The sequence below is a fragment of the Vicugna pacos genome, chromosome 20 (assembly GCF_048564905.1).
Source record: "Vicugna pacos chromosome 20, VicPac4, whole genome shotgun sequence".
Taxonomy (NCBI): domain Eukaryota; kingdom Metazoa; phylum Chordata; class Mammalia; order Artiodactyla; family Camelidae; genus Vicugna; species Vicugna pacos.
The window spans coordinates 25,890,897-25,918,674 of NC_133006.1; the positions used below are offsets into that span (position 1 = coordinate 25,890,897).

Below are 27,778 nucleotides of genomic sequence, written 5' to 3' on the forward strand. Positions count from 1 at the left end.
CATCATCAGACATCTTCACATTCTGGCCCTGCACCTTCTGTCATGATGCTGGTAAGTCAGCAGAGCCAGAAGTTAGAGTGTTCCTAGAAGCCATTCCTACACCAGGAGGGCTTATAGCAACTAATCTATATATAGAAATGATTGTGAACTTCATAACTATATCCCTGAAACAACTTTCTCTTAGTCAGATGACAAAAATTCTCAAAGCTACTTCATTACCAAGTGGCGTGAGAATTACTACAGAGGGAAGTTGGAGTGGAAAAGTGAGTAAGTCTTTTTTTTCCCCTACAAATTTTACAAAACCATATGTTTATTTGAACACATTGCTAGGATTCTTCCTTCCCAGAGACGTGGAAGGGGCCCATGCAAGTGATAGACTATGAAGATTAACCTCCATCAGTTTCATGGTAAATACACCTCTGACATTGCCCACAAAGAGCCACCACACCAGCAAAATCAGTGCTATTAATTACAAACTTAGCTCAAATCTGAATCAAGAATTCTGCTTCCAAGCAAGATAAAATAGCTTCTAGAAGTCTTCAAGAACTTGAAAAGCCATAATAGATACCAAAAAAAAAAAAAAAAGAAATCACTTGCGTAAAATATCAGAGAGCCACTGAAACAACAGACATCAAGGTTAATATTCAGTTAATATTCCATGTAGTGAAGAACTGTGAAAAAGTGAGCTGAACTTGTTTTTTCTCTGAAGTTGCTGCGAGAAGCAACTTGTAAGCGAGAAGCTGATAATTTATCTTTACCTGGTAAAAGTACTACTGCATAGGTCATTGGACCTGTGCCAGAGTCCTAGCCTGGCAAAGATCCGGAGGATTCTTTTACTGCTCAGATTTGCACAGCCAATAACAAAACTGTTGCTGAGACTGGAACAGCACAATCTTTATTCAATGGCCAAAGAATGGAGAAGCGGGAACTTAGTTCGCAAATCAACTTCTCAACCCCGTTCAGTTGGAGACATAATATATATAGGAGGGTTGAGGTAAAAGGGAGGGAATTAGAAAGAGTGGGAGGAATATTCATCTGATAACAAGGATATAGTTTGGACCCAGAACTGATGCAGCACTTCTTGTCAGTCCTTGTATGGGCTTTTCTGGTGGTTGTCATGGCAGTTGTCAACTGTCTTCGCATTGGTGAGTGTGTCTTTTAGCATGCTAATGTATTATAATGAGCGTGTAATAAGGCTCAAGGTCAACTGGAAGTCAATTATTCTGCCATCTTGGGCCAAGCTGATTTTAACCAGTTCTTGCTTTTCTCTTTGCAGCTTCCTCCTGAAACTTAGGTAAGAGCAATTGGTTTCCATTTGAGGGAGGGGCAGGAGTATGATTCTGAAGCAACAGCCTTGGTAACGAAAGGACCATTAATAGGAACAGAGGTGGGAAAGGATAGAAATGTGTCATTCTTGTATAGCTAAAGTGACAAAAATGAATTGAAGGCCTAAATACAAGGCAGTTTTCCCCTATAAGTATTTGACAAGCTTTTAAACAGAGAGGGAAATTTAAAAGCTGTGCCAAGACCTCTCTAAAACACAGCTGCATTTTCATCAGTTTTATGGTACTGAGGAGTTAGAATTTATGACTAACCTAGAGGATTGACCCTGGTTAATATACTAGTCTCTTAGTTGAAAGACCATGGGAACTGTACCATAAGAACGAGGATAACTGGGGTGGGTTATAGCTCCGTGGTAGAGCATGTGCTTAGCATGAAGAAGGTCCTGGATTCAATCCCCAGTACCTCTATTAAAAAAAAAAAAGAGCAGGGATAATCTTAATCCCATACCCTCATTTTGCCCCTCCCCCTTCCCTCTCTGGTAACCACTAATTGTTCCCTTTATCTGTGAGTCTGTTTCTGCTTTGTTATATATATTCATTTGCTTTATTTTTTAGATTCCACATATAAGTAATAACATAGAGTATTTGTCTTTCTCTGTCTGATTTATTTCATTAAGCATACTACTTTCTAGGCCCATTGATGCTGTGAATAACAGATTCTCATTCTTGTTTCATGCTTATGTGTGTGTGTGTGTGTGTTATATATATAACTGAGTGATATATATATTTATATCCAAGGAAAATGAAAACACTAATTCAAAAAGATATGTCCATCCCATTGTTCATAGTGGCATTATGTACAATAGCTAAGATTTCAAAGCAACCTAAGTGCCCATCAACAGATAAATGGATAAAGAAGATGTATACTAAACATGTGTTTCTTTTGGCAGCATGCAATTAAGTGAAGAAACCACTCTGATAACTATCCTTATTTGGAGCAAGCTTCAGCATTCCCTTTTATTTCTTAGAATACTACCACTCTCTTGGGAGTCTAGTACTAAAAGCTCATTTTAAACTTTAGTAGAATTTGAATATGTCCCTACCCACATTTCCTCCTAGATCTGCCATCATCTCCAGCCTTTTTTAGTTATTATAACATTTCTCTTACTGAGAACATAGCTGGTTTGCTTAACTTGCTGCTGCAGACTTTGGTTCCTTGACTGCTTTACTATTGCAGACTTTTGTTCCAATATTCAATACTTCTTCTGTTAAAAAAAAAAAAGTCAGACAACCAGAGAAAAACATACCAAATAAGCATATTCTAGAACTTCTTTCCAAGCAAAAGAAGAGAGCTACACTAATTATATAGATTTCTGAAAAATGAGTCTTAGTGGTAAGAATGGAGGCATATGAATCTTTGGTAGTAGTGCCAGAAGGAAAAAAAAAAAGAACAAAAGTGGGACTTCCACATTATATAATTAGTTTCCCAACACATTCTATTTTAACCTATCTAAGCCTCTGTTTCTATATCTGTGTATCTTTGGAGATAAGGAACCACTGTCTGACAGGGCACTTGTGAGGACTGAGTGAAATAATTCTTTCAAAGGACTCAGCACTGGTGTCTGGATAATAATAACAAACTCAATACATCCTTCTCTATTTCTAGAACCTGGATAAGTGCATTACTTGGTAATTCCTAAATGTAAGGACTTCTGAAACAATTTCAATTTATATGTGCTTGAGCCATTCTGCAGAATAAATATTTACCTTTATTCATATTTTCTTTAGACCTTTGTTTACTTTCTTTTTAAACTGTGATTTTTGTTCATTTAAATTACAACTTGGTAAAAAATACTGTAAAAAAAAATTCACACCCTAGTTCAATTTGTCACCTGATCATTCCCAACCTTACTCCTACTTTAGTATCAGAAGTAACCATTGCTATTAATTAAAAACAATTTTCAATCTATAAAAAGTCTCAATTTGTTTTCTGTCGGAGCCAGCCGACAATCGATCAGGTCCAGAAATCTGTGCTGCAGGACTGAGAAAAGGAAAGACGTAACAAAGAGACAGCAAGACAAGACAAGTTGGGGTTGAGAGGGTCTCACTCTAGCCCGCAAGACGCTAGGTCAAGAGTGGACGACGAGTTTATTTCTTGCAGTCAATTTATATGATTTTAACCCATTAGCTCATACATTCCTGCCTGTAGGCAAAGGTATTGTTTTAAGGCGTGTACTAAAACCATTAACTTGTATATTGTTACAGACATCATTATTGTTTACAGTTCTTGTAAAACTAAGATTAAGAGTTCCTGGAACCAAGATGATAAGCTAAGACATTGTTCCTCTAGGCTAACATCTTGACTCGTGTATATTTAGCTCAGGTGATTGTTCTCTAAAAAGATTACTGATTTGTGTGCCGATTGTATCTCTCCCTCTGAAGGTCCTTTGTGACTTAGTAGCTCAAGGATATTTCCTCAGGCATAGGCGCACCTGGTGCATTCTTTAGTAAAAGGTGTGGCGGGACAGAGATTGTTCTGACTCAATTGACCTTTGAGCCGGGCGCCCCGCACTGTGGGAGTTTAGGCCCAACCTTTGTGCTCGGCAGCCTCAATCTCAGAGCCTGGCACCCTGCACTTTGGGGTTTTACGCCCAAGTTTTGTGCTTGGCAGCCCTCCGTCACAAGCGGCTCCCCGCAGTTTTCTTTTTTAGTTTTTCTTTATGCACCTTTCTCCTCCAGATAGCGCCTCTGCCCTTTCCCCTTTTCCAGGTTATTCATGCTAATTATCTAAGAACTAGGCTTTCTTCTAATTTTATATATATATAAAATTATATATATAATTATATATATATAAAATTTCTATATTCTTCTAATTTATATATATATACTTTCTCATGTGATCTCATACAGATACAGATTACACAACAAAATCATATTTTGGTATCTTGATTTATTGTTTTATAGAAGAACCATGTTATGTACGTATTTCAGCATTTTTGTTTGCTCATTCAGTAAAATCTCAGGAAAACATCTCCAAGAATGTGTTAGTGCGATAATTTCTTGTTTCAGATGAATGAATAGTTCTCATTCAGTGAATCTATTAATTATTTAGTAAATTTCCTATCAAGGACCCTATATTTTTCTTTATCTTTGGTCATTAAAACATGTCTATATCAAACATTATTGCCCATTTGTCCTTATACACTGTTAGATTCCTTTCTATGGGGATAACTCCTTGGAGTAACAGCACTGAACTGAGAATTTATATAGTTTTTAGAAGCCTTTGCCATATTTTCCCCAAGAAAACACTTTGAATTTCCACCAGTAATCTGCGAGTAGTCTTTTTCCTTCATTGTCATTAGCAATAAGATTCAGTTCTTCTTTTGCTTCCAGTCTGGTGAATGTGAAGAGCTGTATCATCATGAATATAAATTTCTCTACTTGAGAATTTGGCCATATTTTCTCATATCTATTAGTTTTTTGGATATGCTATTGTCTAAATTGTCTATTACTATAAGTGTTTTCCTATTGGGCTATTTGTGTGATTTCTCCCTAAATTTGTTAAAATTCTTAAATCTTTTTTCAGAATTATAAATATTTGTCTTCCAAATCTATTCGTCTGGAAAAGAAATTGAAATGAACCTGTATATGGTAGCACATGAAAAAATAAAAATATATTTTGGCTGGATTAAATAGTATAATATAAAAACATTTAAATCTTATAATACAATCTATATAATCTTGAGTTGAAGAAGAATTTAGTTACCAAGCCTGGAAATTTTAAAGATCCATGAAATAAAAGATAGATAAATTGGTTCTATATTAATTTTTTAAAACTGCTTTATGTAAAATATTTCATAAACCAAGTTAAGCAATTTTCTTAAGATAAATTAAAAAGAGGTCTCTTCTGTTACAAATCAAAGGCTTGTTAGCATAATCTCAGATGGAATCTCAGAGGATTTACACATGAGATAAAAATTTCTTCCTGAGAGAAGTAATTAAGTAACATTATAGAAAACTCAATGAGTAGTTTAAAAAACTAATCCTTGCTCAATAGCACAAAATCCAAACTGTTCTTGATAAGGTATTTTTGTCCCAACTGTCACTCCTTTTGTCTTAGAAAAAGTTGAAGATTCAGCCCCTAGAGAAAGGATTTGCTTAGCAAATCAATGATGAAGGAGGAATATTGCTTCGTGGAGATCTCCTCCCTCTCTCTTCCCAGTGGGTATGTGGTTAATTACTATAAACTATAGAGGAAGACTTTTGCACTTCAGCGTTTGAGATTTCTGCCAGAGACCAAAAAATATTGATAAAGTACATCCATTTGCGAAACTGGTTGGAAAAAAAAATCTGAAAATAGTGGTTGATGCTCTAATTCCAAGTGATGTGATGCCAGAAGACCATTCTGATCATCTGTAATACTTCATTCTTATCTTCCAGTTAACTCTGAATGGAGACATCATGACTTGCCATGTTTTGAATGTAACTAAAAGAAGTTGAATGAATTTCAACTCAGTTTTACAACTCAGTAACATATGAAGATGTCACTGTATCTGTGAACTTTAATTTAGTCCTATTTGAATTCAAGTTTTCTTGGACATAAAATTGATCTCTCGCCAATGTTTAAGATGGAGGTAAGTAGAAAACATATTTCAGAATTACTAAATAAAATTACACTAAATTTGAGTATTCTAAGCACATATTTCATGGACTGTTTATATTTCAAATCTCAGCAAAGACCAGCTTATCTGTTAGGAAAAATCTGATTCATTTAGCTTCAGTTTCTATAAACCTTTATATGTAACATGTGTATTATAATTATAATTATAAACTTTAATATATATTATTTATGAATATATATTATGAATATATGTTATTTATATATACAAATTGTATTTTATATTATATATTATGCACAAATATATACTTTGAATATATTTATATAATCTATGGGAAATAAGAACTTTAGAGTGGGTCAGTCTTAGGTTCTAATTTTTAGTCTGCTATTTACTAGCTCTAGGACCTCGGGAAAGTAATTTCTCTAAGCATATAAATTTAGTTTCTGCCTGCAAGTTAACCTTTAGTGAACTGGAAAAAAAATTTGACACTCTTCCTTGTACTGATAAACCAATCTACAATATATTAAATGTGTGAAAGATTACTCCTATTATTCATTTTTATACTCCAGCAAGAATATGGTATCTAGGTGTTGTTTGGAAGCCTATCTCATAGAGATAGAAGATAATAGAAGAAAATATAACAGTAAACAATTTTTATGCTAAAAGGACATTATCAATCCCATAGTGTTACTGAAGGTAAAACTGATATCCAAACCTATTAATTAACTTGCCCAATTATACAATGATTTACTGGCTGATTTGGGATTAAACTCATCACTGCTCTTGTCTCAATGCTCTTTCCATAGTGCAGCTTAAAAAGATGCTTCCAAGACTCTGTTGAACCTTATCTTTTTGCATGTTCAAGGTCAGATATGGGATAAGAGAATGATGTAGAGTGTGATAGACAGAAGATCAACAGATCGCAGATAAAATTCATTGATATCTCAGCAGCAGCTTTCCAAAATCCTTTTCTTTTATCAGCTTCCATTGACTTCTGTTTTAACCCAGTATGCTCCCTTTCTGACCCCTTGATATATCACACAATTCAAAAGTTTTATTCTGCTGCCCAATTAAATGCTACTCAAAATGAGTAAACATTACCTTGAGATTCTGGCCATGTACTTTCACTCAAAAGCAGAGGAATCTGCTCACTGGCCTTTAAGGAATTAGCCACAATTGCAAGCAAATGGCACAGATGTCAATGGGTAATACTCAGGAGCCTATCCGATGTAATTTCAGAGCTGCAGATAAGGACATCCCAGGTTTTTGTTCTTTTGGTTTAGTTGTAAATAAACACTTCAATCCTAACATTGGAGATATGAATCAGAATTCAAATTACTTAAAAACTTCAAGAATGCAAAATAATACCATAACTTCTTAATCTAAAGATATGCTTTCAAAAGTGGATGAATATTTGAGGTTGTGTTTGAAAGATGGGTGAATGTACCAAAAAAAAAAAAAGAGTAAAGCAGAATTCAAGAATTCAAAGCTCTGAAATCTCCCAAATTTCCTCTCCTCATTGCTTTCCGGCTCTATTATTTTTATTTCTTATTCTGCTCCAGAGCCTTCTGCTGGAGTGATAAATAGTTTTCCCCTCACTGATTACAGAACATGAGAGGATATTACATATAACAGAAGTCATGAACTACTATATTGAGACAAAAGCAGTTTATTACTTTTTTAAGTACTCTATCTCAATTGAGTAAAAAAGAATTAACAGATTCCCTCTTTCTATAATCTACAGAGAGGGCTTCTTGGCTGAGTTCTAGAAAGTAATACCAGATCTCAGGCTGGTCAGGAAAGGCGCTTGGCCCGTGTGAAAGGAGAAAACACGGGCAGTGTCCTCAGGGATGAGATACTTCCTGAGCAATAATATAAGGCTTGTCTCCTCAGTATTACAGCTAGAGATGTCTTATATCTTATCCAAACAGGAATACTGAGAATGGAAGCAGCTCTTTTTGTGGGCTGGGATTTACACAATTTTAACTGATTCACACAAACAGGAAATCTCATTGGCATTAAGGAGAAATTAGAATGAATTCAAAGGGCAAGAACTGTGTCTACATCTACCTAACAGTAGGCACCTAGGTAAAAAGAAGTGAGAACAATGAATTTACAAACTAACAAAAAATCAAACGATAAATTCTGTGAATGTGGAAACTGATGATATACTTTAAAATTTTGGAAATTTATTTTGCTAATACACTGTTACTAAAATAGAAACACTTGAAATACTTGGGAAGATAAATATTTATAATTTTGTCAACATATTTTCATGTTATTAATAGCATCAGCCTGTAAATTTATGCAAATTTTAGCAAAGTGATTATAACTAACTGACAGTAAGTAAATGCGTTTGTTAACTTACTGACTTTATATTTCAGGGAACCAGGAGTTGAACTACTTAACATGAATAGGATAAATGAGAGTGTCCCCCAAGAGTTCATCCTCTTAGGTTTCTCAGATCGACCATGGCTGGAGCTTCCACTCTTTGTGGTGTTCTTGGTTTCCTATATCTTGACTATCTTTGGCAATCTGGCAGTAATTCTCGTGTCACGTCTGGATTCCAAACTCCATACCCCAATGTATTTTTTTCTTACCAATCTCTCACTCCTAGATCTTTGCTACACCACAAGCACAGTTCCACAGATGCTGGTAAACATACGCAGCATCAGGAAGGTGATTAGTTATGGTGGCTGTGTGGCCCAACTTTTCATTTTCCTGGCCTTGGGTTCCACTGAATGTCTCCTCTTGGCTGTCATGTCCTTTGACAGGTTTGTAGCTATTTGTCAGCCTCTCCATTACTCAGTCATCATGCACCAGAGGCTCTGCCTCCAGTTGGCAGCTGCATCCTGGATTAGTGGCTTCAGTAACTCACTATTGCAGTCCACTTTGACCCTTCAGATGCCACTCTGTGGTCACAAAGAAGTGGATCACTTCTTCTGTGAAGTCCCTGCTCTGCTCAAGTTGTCGTGTGTGGACACAACAGCAAATGAGGCTGAACTATTTTTTATCAGTGTGCTATTTCTTCTAATACCCGTGGTACTCATTCTTATATCATATGCTTTTATTGCTCAAGCGGTGTTGAAAATACAGTCAACTGAAGGTCGGCGAAAGGCATTTGGAACATGTGGCTCCCATCTGATTGTGGTGTCCCTTTTTTATGGCACTGCTATCTATATGTACCTGCAACCACCATCCCCTGCCTCCAAGGACCGGGGAAAGATGGTCTCCCTTTTCTATGGAATCATCACACCCATGTTGAACCCCCTTATATACACACTTAGAAACAAAGATGTAAAAGGAGCGTTTAAGAGGTTGATTGCAAGGATTTTCTTAATCAAGAAATAGGAACACCCAAATGATAGGTCTTGTAAAGACTTGAAGTTTACATATTTTAATAATTTAAGTCTCCCAAGTTGCTTTAGTCTGGCTACTCTAAGAAAGAAATATTACAGGGACCTTCCTCAAATAAAATGTCATTGGTAGAAAACTACACTTATTTCCTACTGCCTAAATGTATTCATTGCACAAGTCCTGAGCACTGGTCTGTTATGATCCCCTAAAATAGTGTAACCTTAAAATACTTAAAGTTTCAAGCTTTATAGCACTGGTTTATATACTTAATGAAGATTCTTAGACTTCTCTGAGACTAGAATGAAAGCTTAGGAAACAAAACATTTTTATATACATGCAAATACACTCACACAAACCACCCTCACAAATTTATTCTCAGTTATTAGAGATATAACAGAAGTCCATAAAACCATCCATAGCCCCCTCCTCTTAAGTGTAAATATTACATTAGTAAATGTAGATATAACATTAGTGTTAAATTTTTTACACTATTTGCACATCAACACAATATTTGTGTTCCACAATGATTTTTCTTCCACAGTTTTACCCAGATCTTCACTTATTTCTGTACTTTCCACTTATCCTAAATTAAAGTGTCCTATTTTATTTTGCCTACCAAATGGATTTGTAGCTATATTTTAGATTTGAGTCACACACTCTTTTTATTGAAAAAAATTTTCATAATTCCCCTACTGCCTATGTTATTGCTCTCCCTTTAGCCCCTAAAGCAATTAGAGTCTAAATTATAAAAATAGCACATTATATAATGATGTCCTTCACTTGTTTAATGCATTTTTTTAATGCAAGAAGAAAAGCTTATTATGTTAGTTCCCTTGAGGTAGCATAGATTGTAATTTATACTTCTTCCATATAGCCTTCGGACTCATCAAAGTGCTGAGGAAAATACTTGCACACTGTGAATTGGTTATTTGGTTGATTTTATGAATAGTTGCACTGTAATCATTTTAACTGCTTCACTATCCTTTTTCTAATTATTTCTTCTACTAAATATATTATAAAAACAGAAAATAGAATAACTGAGAAACACAATTAGCATATTTCTCATGAAGATCTTACAGTAATAAGGTGTATTTCTGCCTCAATGTAATTTTCTAACACAGTATGGTGGATCTTAAAACTTTAACGTATATCAGAACCATCTGGAGGGCTTTTAAAGTCCACATCCACTGGGAGTCACTTCTCCTCCACTCCCAGAGTTTCAAAGGCCATAGGTCTGGGGGGAGGAGGTTGGATACTGCATTTCTAATGAATTTCCGGGTAATTCTGAACAGAGACCACGCTTTAAGGACTGCTGTGCTAGTGTTTAAAATGAATGCAGAAAATGTTTTGCTGATATTGGGACTCAAGGCGGGCCGCCTCAAAATATACCACAATGGCATGTTAATTATTTTGAGTTGAAGTTGCTTGAGAAACAGCAGATGCTAGAAGGAAACTCTGACCCTTCTCTCTTCCCTTGAAAACAGGGGGTAAATCTCTCATGTGAAAGGTGTACTCCCACATCTGGAGGTAGCAAGATCACCAGAGAGGAAATTCAGGGCTGAGATGCCTGTATAAACAAACTAATAATAAAGTATATAAATTATTGGCTTCAATTCTAGGATTCACATTTTAAGAAATACGTTTAAAATTAAAATGCTTCTACAGAATGATGACTAGAGAATTGAGGAATCAGAATATCATGCCTCTGAAAGAATTACTGAAGCCATAGATTTGTTTAAAATGGAGTAGAAAATGCTTTGTCAAAGTATGATGCAATTGTTCTCTTCAAATATTTAAAGGGTAGTCATGCAGAATATTGTTTGTTCCATAAGGGGTAGAATTCATACTAATGGGTAAAAATAAAGCCGATTTTAATATGACATAAGAAAGGACTCACAATACAATTTACATTATACCACAATGAAGTAGTTAAACATTTCTGGCAATGTGGGAAAAAACAAATCTATATAAAATAGAGATTGAATTAAATAGTCTACCTAATGCTTTTCCTCCTTCTAGTCTGTTTTAGGAATTTTCTGTAGTTAAATGGTTTGTCACAACAATTTCTGTTAATGACCAAAAGAACAAAAGTAGACACAGAGAAAATGATAGATATAACCAAGCCTTTGGAAAGAATGTCATGTAGAAATTGAATTGATTCTTCTGGCTCCTAAGTAAAGAGCTAGGTGGAAGCTACTCTGATTCAACATATGGGAGTCAACACTGCAAAAAAAAAAAAAATAAGAAAGTTTGAATGAATAAATATCTCTGTGGAGACAGGATTTTCAATCCTGGAGGGAAGTTGGATTACACGGTTTGTAAGATTATTTCTAACCCAAAAAGTCTGTGACTGTGTCGATAACAATATAGGGGAATTTGGTTAGACATGAAAAATAATTTCCTGAAAATAAAATTTGTGATATAATAGACTATGTAAATAAAGATACAGTGAAATGTTTTCTCTCACAGTTCTGGAGGTTAGAAGTCTGAAATTAAGGTGTCATGAGGTCATACTCCCTCTGGAAGCTGGGGAGGGGGGTGGAGGAGGGGAGAGGGTGGAGGAGGCGAGGGGGTGGTGGGATCTGTTCCTTGCTTTTTTGAGTTTCTAGCCGCTGCTGGCATGCCTTGCTGTCCTTGACTTGTGGTCACATCACTCTCATCTCTGCCTCCATTTTCATAACTCCTTCTCCTCTGTGTGTGCCTCAATCTAACTTCCCTCTGCCTCTTTCTTACAAGGAGACATTTGATGGCATTGAGAGCCCACTGAGACAATCTAGGATAAATTTATCTTGTCAAGATTCTTGACTAATCACATTTTTTGCCATATAAGGTAACATTCACAGGTTCTGGTGATTATGAGGTGGACATATCTTTTGGGGGGGTCATTATTCAAGCTGCTGCATCATTTATAACATTCAGGGCGATGTTGCCCATTATCCCCTGAAAAAAGGAGACTAACATTAGGTTTTGAGGATTTTTTTTTAGATTCTTAATCAAATTAGCAAGAATGTAACTTTACTCCTACTCCTAAAGTCATCACTATCTTGTTATCATTAGAACAGATAGATTATATCACTTTTCAATACACATTGAATTAGTCATTGGGCAAAAGTTGGTGGAAAAGTTAAAACTCTTTTGTGCAGATATAAGCAATCTGTATCTTTGATTTTTTTAAGTTAAGTGAATATTAAAACCATATAGATAGTAGTTATTAGAAAGACAATGGAATTTGTATATTTGTGTGTAATTTAAATATAAACACAAAATATACTGTTATATATACCATCTTTCACTTATCTTTATTATTTATATTAAAATAACAATCATATTTCCATAAATATGTCACATTTTTATCATTTTACTCCATTTTCAGTACCAAAATGTGCCCCAATTATACTCTAATGAAAAGATACAGATTGTCAGATTGGGTAAAGAAACAAGACTCATATACTGCTTATAAGAAATACTTTAAATGTAAAGACACAATTGGGTAAGTAGTACAAGTTTGGAAAAATGTATGCCATTATAACACCAATTAAAAGAAAACTGGATTAAGGGAGGTGGGTATAGCTCAGTGGTACAGTGCATGCTTAGTGTGCATAAGGTCCTGGGTTCAATCCCCAGCGCATTAAAAAAAAAAAAAAAAGGATTGGCTCCAGTGTTACTTAATAAAGGGCTCCTATCTATAAAGGAAAAAATATACTATTACATTTTTTAAATGTGTTTAATATTGTAAGATGGAGGGAAAACGTAACCATGCTGTTGTTAGGAATCAATGTTTTCATTATGATACAGATATAACTAATAAATTTAAGTTAAATTAAATTTAAAATTAAATAAAAATAATATGAACTGATGCATTTAAAAATATATATCATCTAGCTCTGTCCACTGAATGGCCTAGAAGTATGACATGAACATTTTATTAACATATAACATATTATTTGCATTTTAAAACTTATAAATTTTATTAGCTATAATGATGCTGAGAACTCAGTTCTCTGATACTGTTTGCCACTAAAAAGAATAAGAACTTCTTGAAGAAATAACTTATGTCATGTATGAAACAAGGAGGGTAACTGGTAAGCCTGGGACATTTTATTGTGCCAGAAAAGGACATTAGGGACATCTTGAAAAACCTCCCTAAGCCCAAAGCACCCAAAATAATGATGAATGTAATTAATTGAAGTAAATTAATGTATTGAAAATTCCAGACTCTCTGATGATACTTAAAAAAAAAAAGCAACATGGGAAATTTTATGTGTATTTCAGAGAAACCAGATAGCCATTCCATGAAGGAAAGCTCTACTTTACTGAAGGCTACCAATTAAAAATATAGGAGAAATGAGATAGTGAATTACCACTCTGCAACCCACAGTGAAAATATCGGCTCTGGCAAAGAATAGTGTTAAAATCTTTGGGTGTTTGGATGATGGTGTTACGGAAACTACAGGCCAGTCAAGAAACAAGCACCACTCGGAGGGTTGGAGTACTCAGATGTATTAAGCCGGCGGGCTCAGAGGGGCTTCTGCTCCGAAGCTCTGAGCACCTCTAAGACGTGCGCATGAGGTTTTATAGTGTAAAGAACAAGCTTGGGGTATTTGGCCAATAGGCATGGAACAGCTTTAGCAGCATTATCATCACAAAAGTGGGGGCGGGGAGGCAGCAAACCAACATTCCAAAGCCAGATATGTATCTTTGAAAACCCAGCTGGCTAGCAAAAACATGAACAGCAAACCAACACTAATTAACTTAGATTTACAAGTTAGTCTAGCAGAACTCAGATCAGTATTCCGATACTTAGATTTGTTAGTTATCTTGTTAGCCCGGCCCAGCCTCTCCTTCACATTGCTAGACTTGTGAGTTATCTTGTTAGACCAGCCTGGCTTTTCCTTCACAATGGGAAAACATTTGAAGAGTTCCCAGGTGATAACTCGTACAGATCTTTCTAGCCACAAAGGGGAAAATAGGGCACAAATTGTCTTTATCCAATCCAGTGATGGATTTTAGAAACATTGATAGTAGAAGTACTAAATAGTTTCTCTCTCTTGTTTGGATGCAGCATGAAATACAGATCACCTATAGTGGAGCCAAGTTTCCATCTAGCATTATTTTCCTTCAGATTAAAAAACTTCTGTTAGCATTTCTTGTTCAGCAAGTCTGCTGGCGATGAATTCCCTTAGTTTTTGTTTATCTGAAAATGTCTTTATCTTACTCTTGTTTTTGGAGAAGAGTCTCAGTGGATATAAAATTCTCTGTCTTAGGAGCTCTCAGACTTAGTGGATTAAAAAGCATACATGAATACCACTGTTGACCTTGAAAAGCCCAAAGATCCAGTTATTTTAGCAGCAAAACGAATTTATTCAGGAATAGCAGAAAATTGCCACTGGGACAAGCAAACTATGGCAAACCACAGGGAAGTCCAGAGAACATAGGAGAGAAGCTTGCTTTCACAGAGGAAAGGAGGAAATTGGGGAGGTTGTGGTGGTTCTTCGTTGGCTGCAGTCTGTGGGCAGCTTGCTGTCACTGGGTCAGGAGGAAATCTTTCTCCTGCTGGGGTCTGAAAGCTGTGGCAAGTGGTACACATGGGAGAGGTCCCAGGCGAGCAATAAATCTTTCTCCTGATCTCTGGCTTGGTTATGTCTTTTGGCTTGACACCCACCAAGAGGTGAACCCAGCTTCCCGATGTAGAAAGAAACCCCTTTGGAGCTTTTCTTTTCTGACTAAAAGCAGAGAATTCTGCCAACTCAGCACAGACATAAGATCTAAACTCACGAGTTAAACACACCTTTAAAAATTCACCATTACTCAAAGCCCAGGGCACTAGTGTGCTGTTTCTGACCATCTCCCATTAAAGTCTAGGGTGGGAGTTTCTTAACATGTGGATTTGAGATGAGGGAAGGGGACAGGGCCCAACCATTAAAAGAATGACACAGCAATTAGCACCAAGATAGCGGAAGATTCAACTCCCAGTGTGAAGGAAAAGTGGGCTGGGCCTACTCGCAAATCTAAGTGTAACAAGTGTTGGATTACTGATCTGAGTTCTGCTGGGCTAACTCATAAATCTAAATTAATAAATGTCGGTTTGCTAATTCCCTGTTTATGTTGTGGTTTTTTTTTTGCTAGCCAGCTGATTTTCAAAGAGACCTATCTGGCCTTGAAATGTTGGTTTGCTGCCTCCCTGCCTCTACTTTTGTGATAATGATGCTGCTAAAGCTGTTCCATGCCTATTGGCTGAAAACCCCAAGCTTGTAATTAATCCTATAAAACCTCATGCATATGTCTTGGAGGTGCTCAGTGCTTCGGAGCAGAAGCCCCTCTGAGCCTGCCGGCATAATAAATCTGAGTGGTGCTTGTTTCTTGGCTGGCCTGTCATTTCTGTAACATCAGTAGATCTTGAGGCCCCAAGATGGTGGGAGATTCGGACTCCAGTGGACATTGAGCTTCTTTACACACACTGTAATGTATCAGCATGGTGAATGACACACCCGCAGGCGCCATAACAGTTCCAAGCCTAACCGTGAAAGGTCAAAGAGAGGGCAGGGGCCCATTCCTGGGAATCCTAGCCCTTTCCCAAAGTAGTTGGAATAATCCTCTCACTTGTTAGCATATAAAAACTAGCAGCATATAAAAACTAGTAACACCCATAACTTGAAGCCTCTTTTACTCCCCCACCTTCTGAGATGGCCGGCACTCTGTGAAGTGTGTATCTACTTTTACTTTAAACTGAACATACAACCCTGCACCTCTGGCCTTTCTCTTGCCTTCTGGGATAGCCTTCACTGTGTTTGAAGTGTACATCTCTCTAAATAAATCTACTTTTACTCAAGTATGGCTCACTCTTGAATTCTTTCCTGAGAGAAGCCAAGGACCCTGACTTGGCGGGGTGCATCCCAGGGACTCCATGGAGACCTGGAACATGACCATGCTTTTGTGCCCCATTTTCCGGTATCAGTGAGAGATTTCGACAAACTCCTTAGAAGCCTGTGCAAGCACCCCTACATTTGCATTCAATTTCAGGTTTAGGGCTAGTCCCTGATTCAGTAGTTCTGGGGTCTCTGCTCTCCCTCTTTTACCCTGGAAAGTGGTCCTCGTTAAGTACCATCCTCTCCATGCATCTTATGTGTTCATTCCCACTGTTACGGAAACAACAGGCCAGTCAAGAAATAAGCACCACTCGGAGGGTTGGAGTACTCAGATGTATTACGCTGGCGGGCTCAGAGGGGCTTCTGCTCTGAAGCTCTGAGCACCTTCAAGATGTGCACATGAGGTTTTATAGGGTAAAGTACAAGCTTGGGGTTTTCGGCCAATAGGCATGGAACAACTTTAGCAGCATTATCATCACAAAAGTGGAGGCAGGGAGGCAGCAAACCAACATTCCAAAGCCAGATATGTATCTTTGAAAACCCAGCTGGCTAGCAAAACACATGAACAGCAAACCAACACTAATTAACCTAGATTTACAAGTTAGTCCAGCAGAACTCAGATCTATATTCCAATACTTAGATTTGTGAGTTATCTTGTTAGACCAGCCCAGCCTCTCCTTCACATTCCTAGACTTCTGAGTTATCTTGTTAGACCAACCCAGCTTTTCCTTCACACCACCCCTACCCTCCTCAGGAACTGCAGCCTCTCCTTTATGAAGGTCCTACTTTGAAGTTCAGCTTAGATTAGTGGTGAGGGTGGAGGGGAGCTAATGTGTAACTAGGTATAGATCAACCTACATTCCTTAAAAATTGTGCCCAAGGCCCTACCTGCCTGCCTCCTCCCCACTCCCTCCACCTCCCAGTATTTCCCTGGAAAATAAGGGACTGTCAAGAAAATTTGTGCTTCACAGGAAAATTATAGCTCACCCTTTTGTGTCATCTGATTCTGATAATACTATGAGAGCTATTTTACAACTCTGTAAACTGTAGATAACTGAAAGCAATAGAAAATAATTCCCATCTACAGACATGCAAATTAATTCTGTCTCCCGGTGGGGCATTTTCTCCCTCCCCAGTTCCCTCCCCCCACCAACCTCAACCTTGTAAAAGCCAGTTTTGGCTTTATTTACACATTCATTTCAATATTCCTGATCTATAAATAGTGTCCATTCTTTGAATTCTCCTTTGAACTGGTAGTAATGATGAAGGAAAAACAGATGTGGGGCGTGAGGAGGGCTGTGTCCCAGGCTTCAGTTGAGCCCCTGGGACGTGCCCCACCAAGTGTGGGTCCGTGGCTTAGTGCAGGAAGGAATTCAAGAGCGAGCCACAGTTGATTAAAGGTAGATTTATTTGGAGAGATACATTGAAAGGCAAGAGAAACACCACAAGGTGTGGGGGTTGGGTGCTCAGATTAGAGTAAAAGTAGGTACACACTCTGAAGAGGGAGAGAGTGGGGTGCGGCGACCGCGAGGAATTGTGTTGCCAGTTTTTATGGGCTTGGTGGGTTCATATGCTAGTAAGTGGAAGTACCAGCCTAACTAGCCTGGGGAAAGGGCTGGGATTCCCAGGAAGTTGGCCATTTCTCACCTTTGTGGCTAGCCTTGGGACTGCCATGGCGCCTGTGGGCATGTTATTCACCATGTTAATATATTACAATAAGTGTATAATGAAGCTCAAGGTCTACTAGAAGTTAAATTTCCCACCATCTTGAGCCTCAAGGCCTACTAGGGGTTGAATCTTTCACCATTCTGATGTTAACTGCTATAGTATTCCTTGAATGGTTGTGCCCTGCCCCCTTCCTGTCTCAGTAACACTTAACCAGTTACCTCATTAATGAGTTAAATACAATCTTTTAAAAGAGATTCGTTTTTATATTTGTACGAGAGTCATAATTGTATGGGGGCAGGCGCGGGGAGTTTGCCCTATTTGGCTGGAAGGAGTTTCTAGTGCCACCTCCATAACTATGGCAACCAAAGCATAAGACAAACCTACAGAATTTCTAAATCCCCTACTGCTTCTCCTTTGTGGAGACCAGAGGGGGACAGCACTAGCCTCCCTTCCTCTCTTTCTTCCTCACCTTCCTCCTTTTGCTTCCCGCCCCTTCCCTTCCTCTCCTAGGGTGGTGCTCTAACTCCTCAATCTTACCCTCCTTTTCTTCTTTCCCGTCCCTTTTCTCCTCCCTCCCTTCCGGTGCCCGCCCCGACGCGGAGCCTCGCCACAGGCACAAAATAAACCCCTGCCTCCCAAACAAACTGGGGAATTAGGCGCCCAAGTCTTGCAGGGAACTCTAGAAAGTTCAGAACCTTGGAGCACTTTTCGGCAGCGGTGAAGATGCTAAGGTTGGAGCCAGTGAGGGCAGCCGCCACTAGGAGCCCATTCTTTTTTTTAGAAGAAAATATGGATTGTTTCCATATAAATAATAGACAAAATCCATTTCCACATTAAGCCTTAAACTTATTGTGTGTAAGCATTGGTGGTTCAGTGGTAGAATTCTCGCCTGCCACGCGGGAGGCCCGGGTTCGATTCCCGGCCAATGCACGTGCCTTTTGACCTTTTGAAAAAGTCCTTCCAATCTTAAAAATGCTCCGGTTTTGTAGCTGGATACTTTTTACATTCGAATTTACTCGTGTATTTTGTGAGTTCAAGATCGGGTGTCGCTCCGGCTAGGTGAAAGGAGCAGGCTGGTTATGGGCTGTTTTCCTAACAGAAACATCGACTTTTCTCTGTTCAGAGTCATGTTCAATCTGCTCTGGAGTCATTCTTCTGTTTGAAGTATAAATAAAACTAATGGCTTTTTGAGAGAAAAACAAAGAACAACAACAAAACACATTTTTTCTAATACAGGAATCCAGCACGCTTCAAATGAAAATAAAATAAAGGAACTACTTAAAGCACACGAACTCGCAAGCAGCAGAGTGGCGCAGCGGAAGCGTGCTGGGCCCATAACCCAGAGGTCGATGGATCGAAACCATCCTCTGCTAAATCTTTTCGAAGAAAACGGGGGTGTTTACTAACCGGGAGGACTGTAATTTTAGTAACCTGTTTTCCCTTCTGTATCTAATGAAAGGGTGGGCAACACAGGAATAAATTTTCACCCCTCCCCAAATTTGAGACAAAAATAATTCACAAATCAGAAAGGCACCAATGTCACGTGCTCCATCTCAGAGAGCAGAGAATGTTAACCCAGCAGCTGAAAAGTCGCCTTCTCTACCTACTGTAATATTGCAAACAAGAATTTAAATTTAGAGTTAAGAAAAGAACCACATATAGCTAATTTCCGTTTCAGAGATTTGGTTAAAGGGAGTGAAGGAAACTTAGCATAGAAACTGTGGGTGTGCCTGCACGCGGGACATTTCACAGAAGTGGTCAGACTTGTCTGCAAACAGAAAGTCCTGCCAAGGGACTCTGCCTGTTCCCTGGGGGAACATTGCTTGCAAACAAGAATGTTTACCAGTTCCTCGAAAGGAACGGGCCCGGGAACAGGAGGGTCTGGATGTAGTTAAGATACTTAGATAAGGAAAAGAATAGAATGCTTTAGGGGTAGTGCGCTTGCGTCAATTCGAAAAATGATTATTCACTGTGATTTGGCAAGAATTGCTCCTTTTGTCTGAATGGTATAAAAATAAAGGAACCCGACCCACAGGAGACATTTTGGCAACGCAGCAGGTCTGTGTTTCATTTCGTCGGCAACAGGGAGTTAGGGTTTATTTAAAATAACAATTCATAATTTCTTCCCTCTGCTCTGTTTTCCTCCTTAGCACTTAACACTTTGTAGTATATAGTATATTTTATTTATTCATTTAGTATTTTCTCCCCCAATGGTGTATGAATTCACAAGAAGAGAGATTTTTGTCTGTTTTGCCACTGTGGCTTCTGCAGTATTTACAACAACGCCGCCTGGCACATCTTAGGCATAGGTGCTTCGTTAAATACATTAAAAGCTACAATTTCTAATACACCAGATAGCAGTGTTCGATGTTATTATTCACCTTCTTTTACCTTTTAAAAGGGTACGGAAGAGTACAAAAATGACCGCAACTCTCCCAATCCTTTTTTTTTTTTTTTGATGAATAGTTTTTATTTGCAAAGAGTCTGGAAACAGCTCATATTAATGATGTCATTTAAATAACACAATACTTACTTTAAAAAGCAATGACTTTATAAATATTCATATGAAATTCTTTCCTTTACTGGAAAACACATACTGTTGCTATTGTGTGTCCATATATAACCAAACCTAATGTTTACACAAATGTCTGGAATAGGAGGCCAAAGGGCCATATTTCATTTTTAGTCACTTCTAAAATGAAGGCAACATCTTTATCAACCTGGCAAGGAAGTTGCTAGAAATCCTGTTGTTGTAGGAAAATGGGACAAGAGAGGATGGTCATGTCCCAGGTCTCGGTGAGTCCCTGGGACACACTCTGCCATATTTTATGGCAAGATGAGAAAAATTTAAAGATAAAAATTTTCTTAGCCGATTTGGGCCTCCTGCCTCTCCTTCAGTGTGTACTGTGTATCTAATTAACCAGACCTCCTCAGGAGACAAACTTCCATCTTCATCTTGTGAGGGACCACAATGATCCTTGACTCAATTAGTACGTGTAGATGCATGAAAAAATGGCCTTAAATGTAGTTATGGACTGAATTGTGTTCCTTCAAAATTCATATGTTTGAATCCTAACCCCAGTGTAACTATGTAGAGATATGGCTTTTAAAAAGATAGTTAAGGTTAAATCAGATCATAAGGGTAGGGTCCTAATCCAAAAGCACTTTTAACTTTATAAGAACAGGAAAAGACTTCAGGGGTGCAGATGCACAGAAAAAAGACCACGTGAGGACATAGCAAGATGGTCAGCTGCCAGCCAAGGAGGGAAACCAATCCTGCCTACACCTGAACCTTGGACTTCTAGCCTCAGAACTGTGAGAAAATAATTTTTTTAAAGACACCCAGTGTGTGGCATGTTGTGGTATCCCTAGCAAACTAATGCAAGCATGTTAACAGGATGTTTGCACTTAAACAGTAGAAAGTGTTGAAGCAGAACTAAGAGATAGAAACATTTTGTAAGGGGGAAAAAAGTCTACCTGCAAAGAAGTCAAGAGTCAGATGCTGGGGAAAACACATACATGCATGCATATACACAACTGTTTAAAATGGTGAGGTGGAGGGGAACCTGTGAAATGATGGAGGTTACCAAGTTTACATTGGCTTGTTCATGGTGGAAAAACTGCAGCTTACTCAGGTGATAATCATAACTGTAAATCCCAACATATCTTCACAGAGCAGCCTAGCAAAAATTAGGGTATCAGTGTTTGTCAAGTGTTTAAGTTAACAGAAAACATTCAGTGTTTATTACTTTGAGGACCAGAACTAGGGTGAGCATGACATCAACATCATTATTATTATATTATATTATGTTGTTGCTGCTGTTGTTGTTGTTGTTATTATTATTATCATTATTATTTTAATTTTAGGGTGCAGAGTATTTTGATTTTTGATTCCTTTTTATTTGGACAGCTCTGACCAGACCACAAAAACAATACCTCTCTCCCTCTCTCTCATGCCCACAAGTGACTCTTGGAGAAACTACTTGAAAGCCAGCGGTTAATGGGAGACAGAAATGATCACTCCACTTAACCCAATTCACTGATTTTGAGTACAAAGTTGAAGTGAGGAAGCATTTCAGTTGGATGTGGAAAACTCTCCTTGGATTTGCCCTTCTGCTTTCTTTCCACAAGGTGGCAGAAGAGGGCAATACTTATTTCACCTACTCTTGAGATAATAATCCCTCAGCTCTCTTAACCGTGCAGGAAAAAAACAATCTCGGAAAGAGAGCAAAGAATAGAAAGGGGATGAATATGATGCCGATGAGTTCAGAACGCAACTAGATTAATTTAGGGGATTGCTCTCCAACAAGTAGAGCAGCTTGTCCGTGGGCTCTGTCAACAGCTCCCAAGACTTAATGACAGGGGCGCAGGGACTGGAAAAAGAGAAACTCACTTTAGAGAAGTGAATGACAAACTCGTATATTTTGGATGACTTGATTTCCGGGAGGCTTGTTGCCTGTGACAGGAACAAAACTGTTCTTCTGAGCTAGGGCCTACACCCACAACTAAGGGAAGTGACAACAAGGAAAGGAAAATTTGAAGCCTGGAGTGGGAATATGAGTGTAGGGGCTTGTTATTTTGATGTTAGTGGGGAAAAAAAGTTTACAATAGCAATCACTTCCTAGTGGAAGGGGATGAGGATAGTGGAAGATGTTAATACTTCGAACTGCGAAAAAAGAATTTCGGCACTGTTGAAAGATGCAGGGGAGGGGGAGTCGAAGGACTTTGAATTATACCTTGAAAGATTCCATTCCCTAATATTCCTAGCTAGCCCACGCGTTCAGTAAATACGCTCTTCTCTTAAATACTGAGGTCTCTGACTTGTTTCGCGGAATTTCTAATCGTGGACTCCCAAGTCACTGCCAGAAAACTGCTTCCCCGCCCTAGCGAGTCCTGGCATATCTCCCTCCCAACGCATCCTGATAAAACTTGGGAAGACTGCATCTTTCCCAAATTGTTGGGTTCCTTGTTCAACACCTTATCCTTAAGGAGAGTCTCTGACCTTTAATGTTCCCGATGCATTTTGACATAAATCATTTCAAGTTACCCTAGCATCTCTGTAGGGTAGACAGGGCTAAAGTTACAGTTCCTATTCGGTAGTGGATGGGAAATAAGCACCGAGCGGTTAACTTCGCCCAGGATCTGACTGCAGAACACAGAACCGTTAATTTTCAGCTTCATGGCTCTTGGTTTCAGTGCCTGGTGCATTCCTACAGATAAAGTAAGTCATAATTTTACTTTCCACAGAAAATCCCTTCACAACGCACAATCCCAATAGCAAACTATCTGGCCAATTGCAGCCCACGGCGGGCTTTTCAAATAGTGCTGCTGTCCAATCAGAGAAGGGGACGTCACTTACATTGAAGAAGCGTAACCAAAAGCGAAATTTCGGCTAATGCAGCAGAGGGCATAACTGAAAATCTTGTTCAACGGGCGCCAAAGACCCCATAATAAATTGCGTAATAATGTGCCAAAATGCTTATCCAAGAATACGTGCGAAGGGCTTTTTAAGCACCCCCCAATTTTTATTTCCCAAACCAACCCCTAATTCTCCAAAAAGAAACTAGACTACAAGGAAAGTGCACCAGCTATTTCTCTGAAAGAGTAGGTGGCTCTGAAAAGAGCCTTTGGGTCATGGGTGGCTGTGGGCCGGCTCACTTAGAGCTGGTGTACTTGGTGACGGCCTTGGTGCCCTCGGACACAGCGTGCTTGGCCAGCTCCCCGGGCAACAGCAGGCGCACGGCCGTCTGGATCTCCCGGGAAGTGATGGTCGAGCGCTTGTTGTAGTGCGCCAGGCGCGACGCCTCGCCCGCGATGCGCTCGAAGATGTCGTTGACGAACGAGTTCATGATGCCCATGGCCTTGGACGAGATGCCGGTGTCCGGGTGGACCTGCTTCAGCACCTTGTACACGTACACGGAGTAGCTCTCTTTGCGGCTGCGCTTGCGCTTCTTGCCGTCCTTCTTTTGCGCCTTGGTCACCGCCTTCTTGGAACCCTTCTTCGGGGCTGGAGCGGACTTGGCTGGCTCGGGCATGGTGAACAGAAGTCGCAACACTGCAGAAATAAGTGAGCACGGAATGGCTCGAGTCCTTTTTATTTACAGCTCCGTATGCAAGTAATATTGTAAAGCTCTATGTCTGATTGGCTAATACGAGTGATGATGTTAAATGACAGTATTGTCCAATGAGAACGCACGTTTTAAAGGCACTGTGTTTGTCTTGTTTAAAATGAAACTGCAACGGTAGCCAATGGAATAGCTTCTTTTTCGCGCCCAGCTACAGCTATAAATTGTGCGTCTGTCCTCTTTTTCTTTACTCGTCCTTCGCATAGGCTTTAGGTATTGCGCAATGTCTGGACGTGGTAAGCAGGGCGGCAAGGCTCGCGCCAAGGCCAAGACCCGCTCTTCGCGGGCCGGGCTCCAGTTCCCCGTGGGCCGGGTGCACCGCCTGCTCCGCAAGGGCAACTACGCCGAGCGGGTCGGGGCCGGCGCGCCGGTGTACCTGGCGGCGGTGCTGGAGTACCTGACGGCCGAGATCCTGGAGCTGGCGGGCAACGCGGCCCGCGACAACAAGAAGACGCGCATCATCCCGCGCCACCTGCAGCTGGCCATCCGCAACGACGAGGAGCTCAACAAGCTGCTGGGCAAAGTCACCATCGCTCAGGGTGGCGTCCTGCCCAACATCCAGGCCGTGCTGCTGCCCAAGAAGACCGAGAGCCACCACAAGGCCAAGGGCAAGTAAATTCTGAATTCATACTTTAAACTCTAGGACCAAAGGCTCTTTTCAGAGCCACCCACCATTTCTGTGGAAGAACTGAGCACTCTTATGAAACCCACCAGCCGGGAATACCCGGCTAAAAGTTCGCAGAACATGACATACGTAATATCCCTTTTGACTTGACCAAGCATGCGTTGACTTGGATCTGGTAAAGACCAATTTACAATACTCCTATAAAACTGAAGCCACCCGCCTTTTGTCACCCCAACACCCGCCCCCGCCCTAGGAACACAGTTCCGGTGATTATATGCGCCAGTAAGTTAAATATTAAACCAAGTTTTGTTTTGTTTCTAGGTATTTATCGTTAGGAGAACCCAATGGTCCATTGGTAAAGTAAAACTCTCCCATCTCAGAGGCTCTTTTCATAGCTATCCCTATTTACAGGAAAACACCTGATAAATGATGAATGTAAACCTATCCTCACTCCAGGTCTGCCAAGTACACAACTTACATATTAAAGTCCAATCAGCCATTTGATTGCATCAAGATCAGTTAATGAAGTCGGATAACCACTTACTAGTTTGTAGTCAAACACATCGAGCTCCTCCTTCCCCATACCACGCTGTGGAAACTAAAGTTCTGTGTTCAGGGGTCGCTGTGTCAGAGCCTGTTTTAACTCTATTCTAGGTCTTGGTACAGTCATTAAAAGCAGATCTTGACGCAGTTATGAAATGAAACTACTTTTCAGAGAAGCTAATGAATACGTTAGTCTGCTGTAATTTCCCCCAACATTGAGAAGGGAAAAAGAATCCAATGAAAATACATTTAAGAAAAATTTAGGCGCTGATTTCTACAAATACTGCGTGAGATTCCTTTTACTGGTGGGATCTTAACTTTTTGGTAGAAAACCATAAACTCCGGATAGAGAAAAGTCATAAATAATTCTTTTCTGTAAGAATTGAAAACAACTGTTAGTATGGAAAACAAAACCTTTTCAGGGGCAGTAGGAATCAAATGAAGATTGGAATAAAAGCCAATCAGGTGACGCCTGCGACAGTTCTGACCAATCAGGATCCGATTACTAGTATAAAGCTAGGTTCTGGCATCAGTTCTCCAGTTGCTTATTTCACAGCACAAGCGCTAAGCTGATGGCTCGTACCAAGCAGACAGCCCGCAAGTCCACCGGCGGCAAGGCGCCGCGCAAGCAGCTGGCCACCAAGGCGGCCCGCAAGAGCGCGCCGGCCACGGGCGGCGTGAAGAAGCCGCACCGCTACCGGCCCGGCACGGTGGCCCTGCGCGAGATCCGCCGCTACCAGAAGTCCACGGAGCTGCTGATCCGCAAGCTGCCGTTCCAGCGGCTGGTGCGCGAGATCGCGCAGGACTTCAAGACCGACCTGCGCTTCCAGAGCTCGGCCGTGATGGCGCTGCAGGAGGCGTGCGAGGCCTACCTGGTGGGGCTGTTCGAGGACACCAACCTGTGCGCCATCCACGCCAAGCGCGTCACCATCATGCCCAAGGACATCCAGCTCGCGCGCCGCATCCGCGGGGAGAGGGCATAAACCCTGTCCTAAGCGCATTTGTTCTCCCAAAGGCTCTTTTAAGAGCCACTTCCATTCTCACCAAGAGTGGCTGTCACTAGGTTCGGTGTTAATAGAACGGGAGAAAAAATATTTTATGGAAGAACTAGGTCTTTTTAGTCGCATGCAAAATAAGCACAAGTGCACTTGCCAAGGCTACACACGCCGTTAAATGTTTGTTAGCTGTTTAAAAAGGAAACTTGCTCTAGGTGAGAAATGCTTTCAGAACCCTCCCTTTGTCTCCCTCCTGAAAACCTGAAATGAGATGTCAAGCAGGGGAGCAAAAACTGACTGTAAATGAAGCTTGAGGGCTACTCCACTCCACTCCAGCATGGGGGCTGCTGCTGGCATGCGGTTCTCATTCTGAAAGAGTCTGAAATGTATAAAATGGATATTTTCTGTATCTCTGCCAATAATGTTTCTGATCTGGACAAGGATGGAAATAGTGAACTTTCTGAGATGGAAACTGATAGAATCTACATTAAAATTTGTACCTACATAAGTGGCCTGAAAGTTTATAGCAATGAGTGTTCTGTGTTAAAAAATACTTAAGAGTATCTACCTCTTACCATGAAAAAAAAAATAGTTTTTCAATGGAGATACCAATTATATAAATGGCTACCAATTATATAAAGGCTTTTAAAACTTCACTTTTAGTCAGATAAATACAAATTAAGACAACAATGAAATACTACCCAACACCCATCAGACTGGCAAAATCAGAAAGCTGGTGTATAAATAACCTATTGTTGGGAATTGTAAGAATTTAATTTCATGTGGTGGTTTACTGATGATAGTTTTGCAGAAGATGGTTTGGAAAACTGCCTGGTGTATTTAGTAAAGTTGGGTGTGCCCAGGCCTATGCCCCAAGGAAATTTTCCTACAGACTTTTTATCAAAAAATTTATCAAGGAACTATTTATGGTAGCAAGAAAGTAGAGATAATTCACGGGATGAATGAATAATTAAAATACAGTGAGTGCATGATAAGAAATTCCTTCTTCTGAGGTCAAGAAACAAGTAAATGGCAAAAGCAAGAGCTGAATCCAAGGCTCAGCCTTGCTACTGTCATTCAGTTCATACCTGGGCCCACCTGTGTCAGGATCTCCAACATTGTTTTCTAGCTTTAATTCCCGAAAAACTAGAAAAACCACCAAAATCAAGAGCACCAAATCTGAGTACTTTTCTAAAAACACGACTTGTAGAACATCAGTGTCTTAGTCTGCTTGGGCTATTGTAACAGAATGCCTTAGACTAGGTGGCTTATAAACAATAGAAATATATTTCTCACAATTCTGGAGGGTGGGAAGTCCAAGATCAAGGTGCTGTCAGATTCAGTGTCTGGTAAGATCCCACTTCTTAATTCATGGATGGCTATTTTCTCATGGTATGGAAGACAGGGGGGTCTATTTTATAGGGGACAAATCCCATTCATGAGAGCACTTATGATCTAAGCACCTCCGAATGACCCCACTTCCAAATACCCTCATGAGATTCGGTTTCAACATATGAATTTTGGGGAGACAGAAACATTCAGTCTATAGTAACCAGTCTTTTAAAAATTAGAAGCTTGGAAACTATGTTCTTAGCCTCTATCCCTGTTGTAAACTCAGGAGGGCAAGACAGCAGGGAACTCCCTAACCCAGGAACTCTCTCCTTTATCCTGATTCTTGTTCTCTCAATATCCAACCC

General features: G+C 39.7%; 4 protein-coding genes and 2 non-coding genes across 8 annotated transcripts in view; 5 read left to right on the forward strand and 1 right to left on the reverse strand.

Annotated features, from left to right (window-relative positions):
- The window catches only part of LOC102527007 (olfactory receptor 2B2), a 187,042-nt gene extending 177,076 nt beyond the window's left edge, over positions 1-9,966 (forward strand). For all 3 annotated transcript variants that reach the window (XM_072945512.1, XM_072945511.1, XM_006215256.4), the window contains 2 exons: positions 5,724-5,917; positions 8,287-9,966. In XM_072945512.1, coding sequence (XP_072801613.1) covers positions 8,312-9,253 — 942 coding nt within the window. In that variant the 5' untranslated portion in view covers positions 5,724-5,917; positions 8,287-8,311 and the 3' untranslated portion in view covers positions 9,254-9,966. The remainder of the gene's footprint in view (positions 1-5,723; positions 5,918-8,286) is intronic.
- Positions 9,967-18,652: 8,686 nt separating this feature from the next.
- Positions 18,653-18,723, forward strand: TRNAG-GCC (transfer RNA glycine (anticodon GCC)). Its single transcript has one exon. It is a non-coding gene; the product is annotated as a tRNA-Gly (tRNA).
- Positions 18,724-19,094: 371 nt separating this feature from the next.
- Positions 19,095-19,166, forward strand: TRNAM-CAU (transfer RNA methionine (anticodon CAU)). Its single transcript has one exon. It is a non-coding gene; the product is annotated as a tRNA-Met (tRNA).
- A 4,275-nt stretch (positions 19,167-23,441) lies between these two features.
- On the reverse strand, positions 23,442-23,839 carry LOC140687767 (histone H2B type 1-C/E/F/G/I). The gene has a single exon (XM_072945544.1). The coding sequence runs from the start codon at positions 23,826-23,828 to the stop codon at positions 23,448-23,450; it is 381 nt and encodes a 126-aa protein (XP_072801645.1). The 5' UTR covers positions 23,829-23,839; the 3' UTR covers positions 23,442-23,447.
- Positions 23,840-24,141: 302 nt separating this feature from the next.
- LOC116284404 (histone H2A type 1) lies at positions 24,142-24,589 on the forward strand. Its single transcript, XM_031688009.2, has one exon. The coding sequence runs from the start codon at positions 24,142-24,144 to the stop codon at positions 24,532-24,534; it is 393 nt and encodes a 130-aa protein (XP_031543869.2). The 3' UTR covers positions 24,535-24,589.
- A 1,067-nt stretch (positions 24,590-25,656) lies between these two features.
- Positions 25,657-26,482, forward strand: LOC140687761 (histone H3.1). Its single transcript, XM_072945534.1, has one exon. The coding sequence runs from the start codon at positions 25,659-25,661 to the stop codon at positions 26,067-26,069; it is 411 nt and encodes a 136-aa protein (XP_072801635.1). The 5' UTR covers positions 25,657-25,658; the 3' UTR covers positions 26,070-26,482.
- The last annotated feature ends 1,296 nt before the right edge of the window (positions 26,483-27,778 follow it).

Excerpts from the sequence above, each read along its gene's own strand:
- LOC140687767 (XM_072945544.1), bottom strand. The coding sequence starts at position 23,828 with ATGCCCGAGCCAGCCAAGTCCGCTCCAGCCCCGAAGAAGGGTTCCAAG.
- LOC116284404 (XM_031688009.2), top strand. The coding sequence starts at position 24,142 with ATGTCTGGACGTGGTAAGCAGGGCGGCAAGGCTCGCGCCAAGGCCAAG.
- LOC140687761 (XM_072945534.1), top strand. The coding sequence starts at position 25,659 with ATGGCTCGTACCAAGCAGACAGCCCGCAAGTCCACCGGCGGCAAGGCG.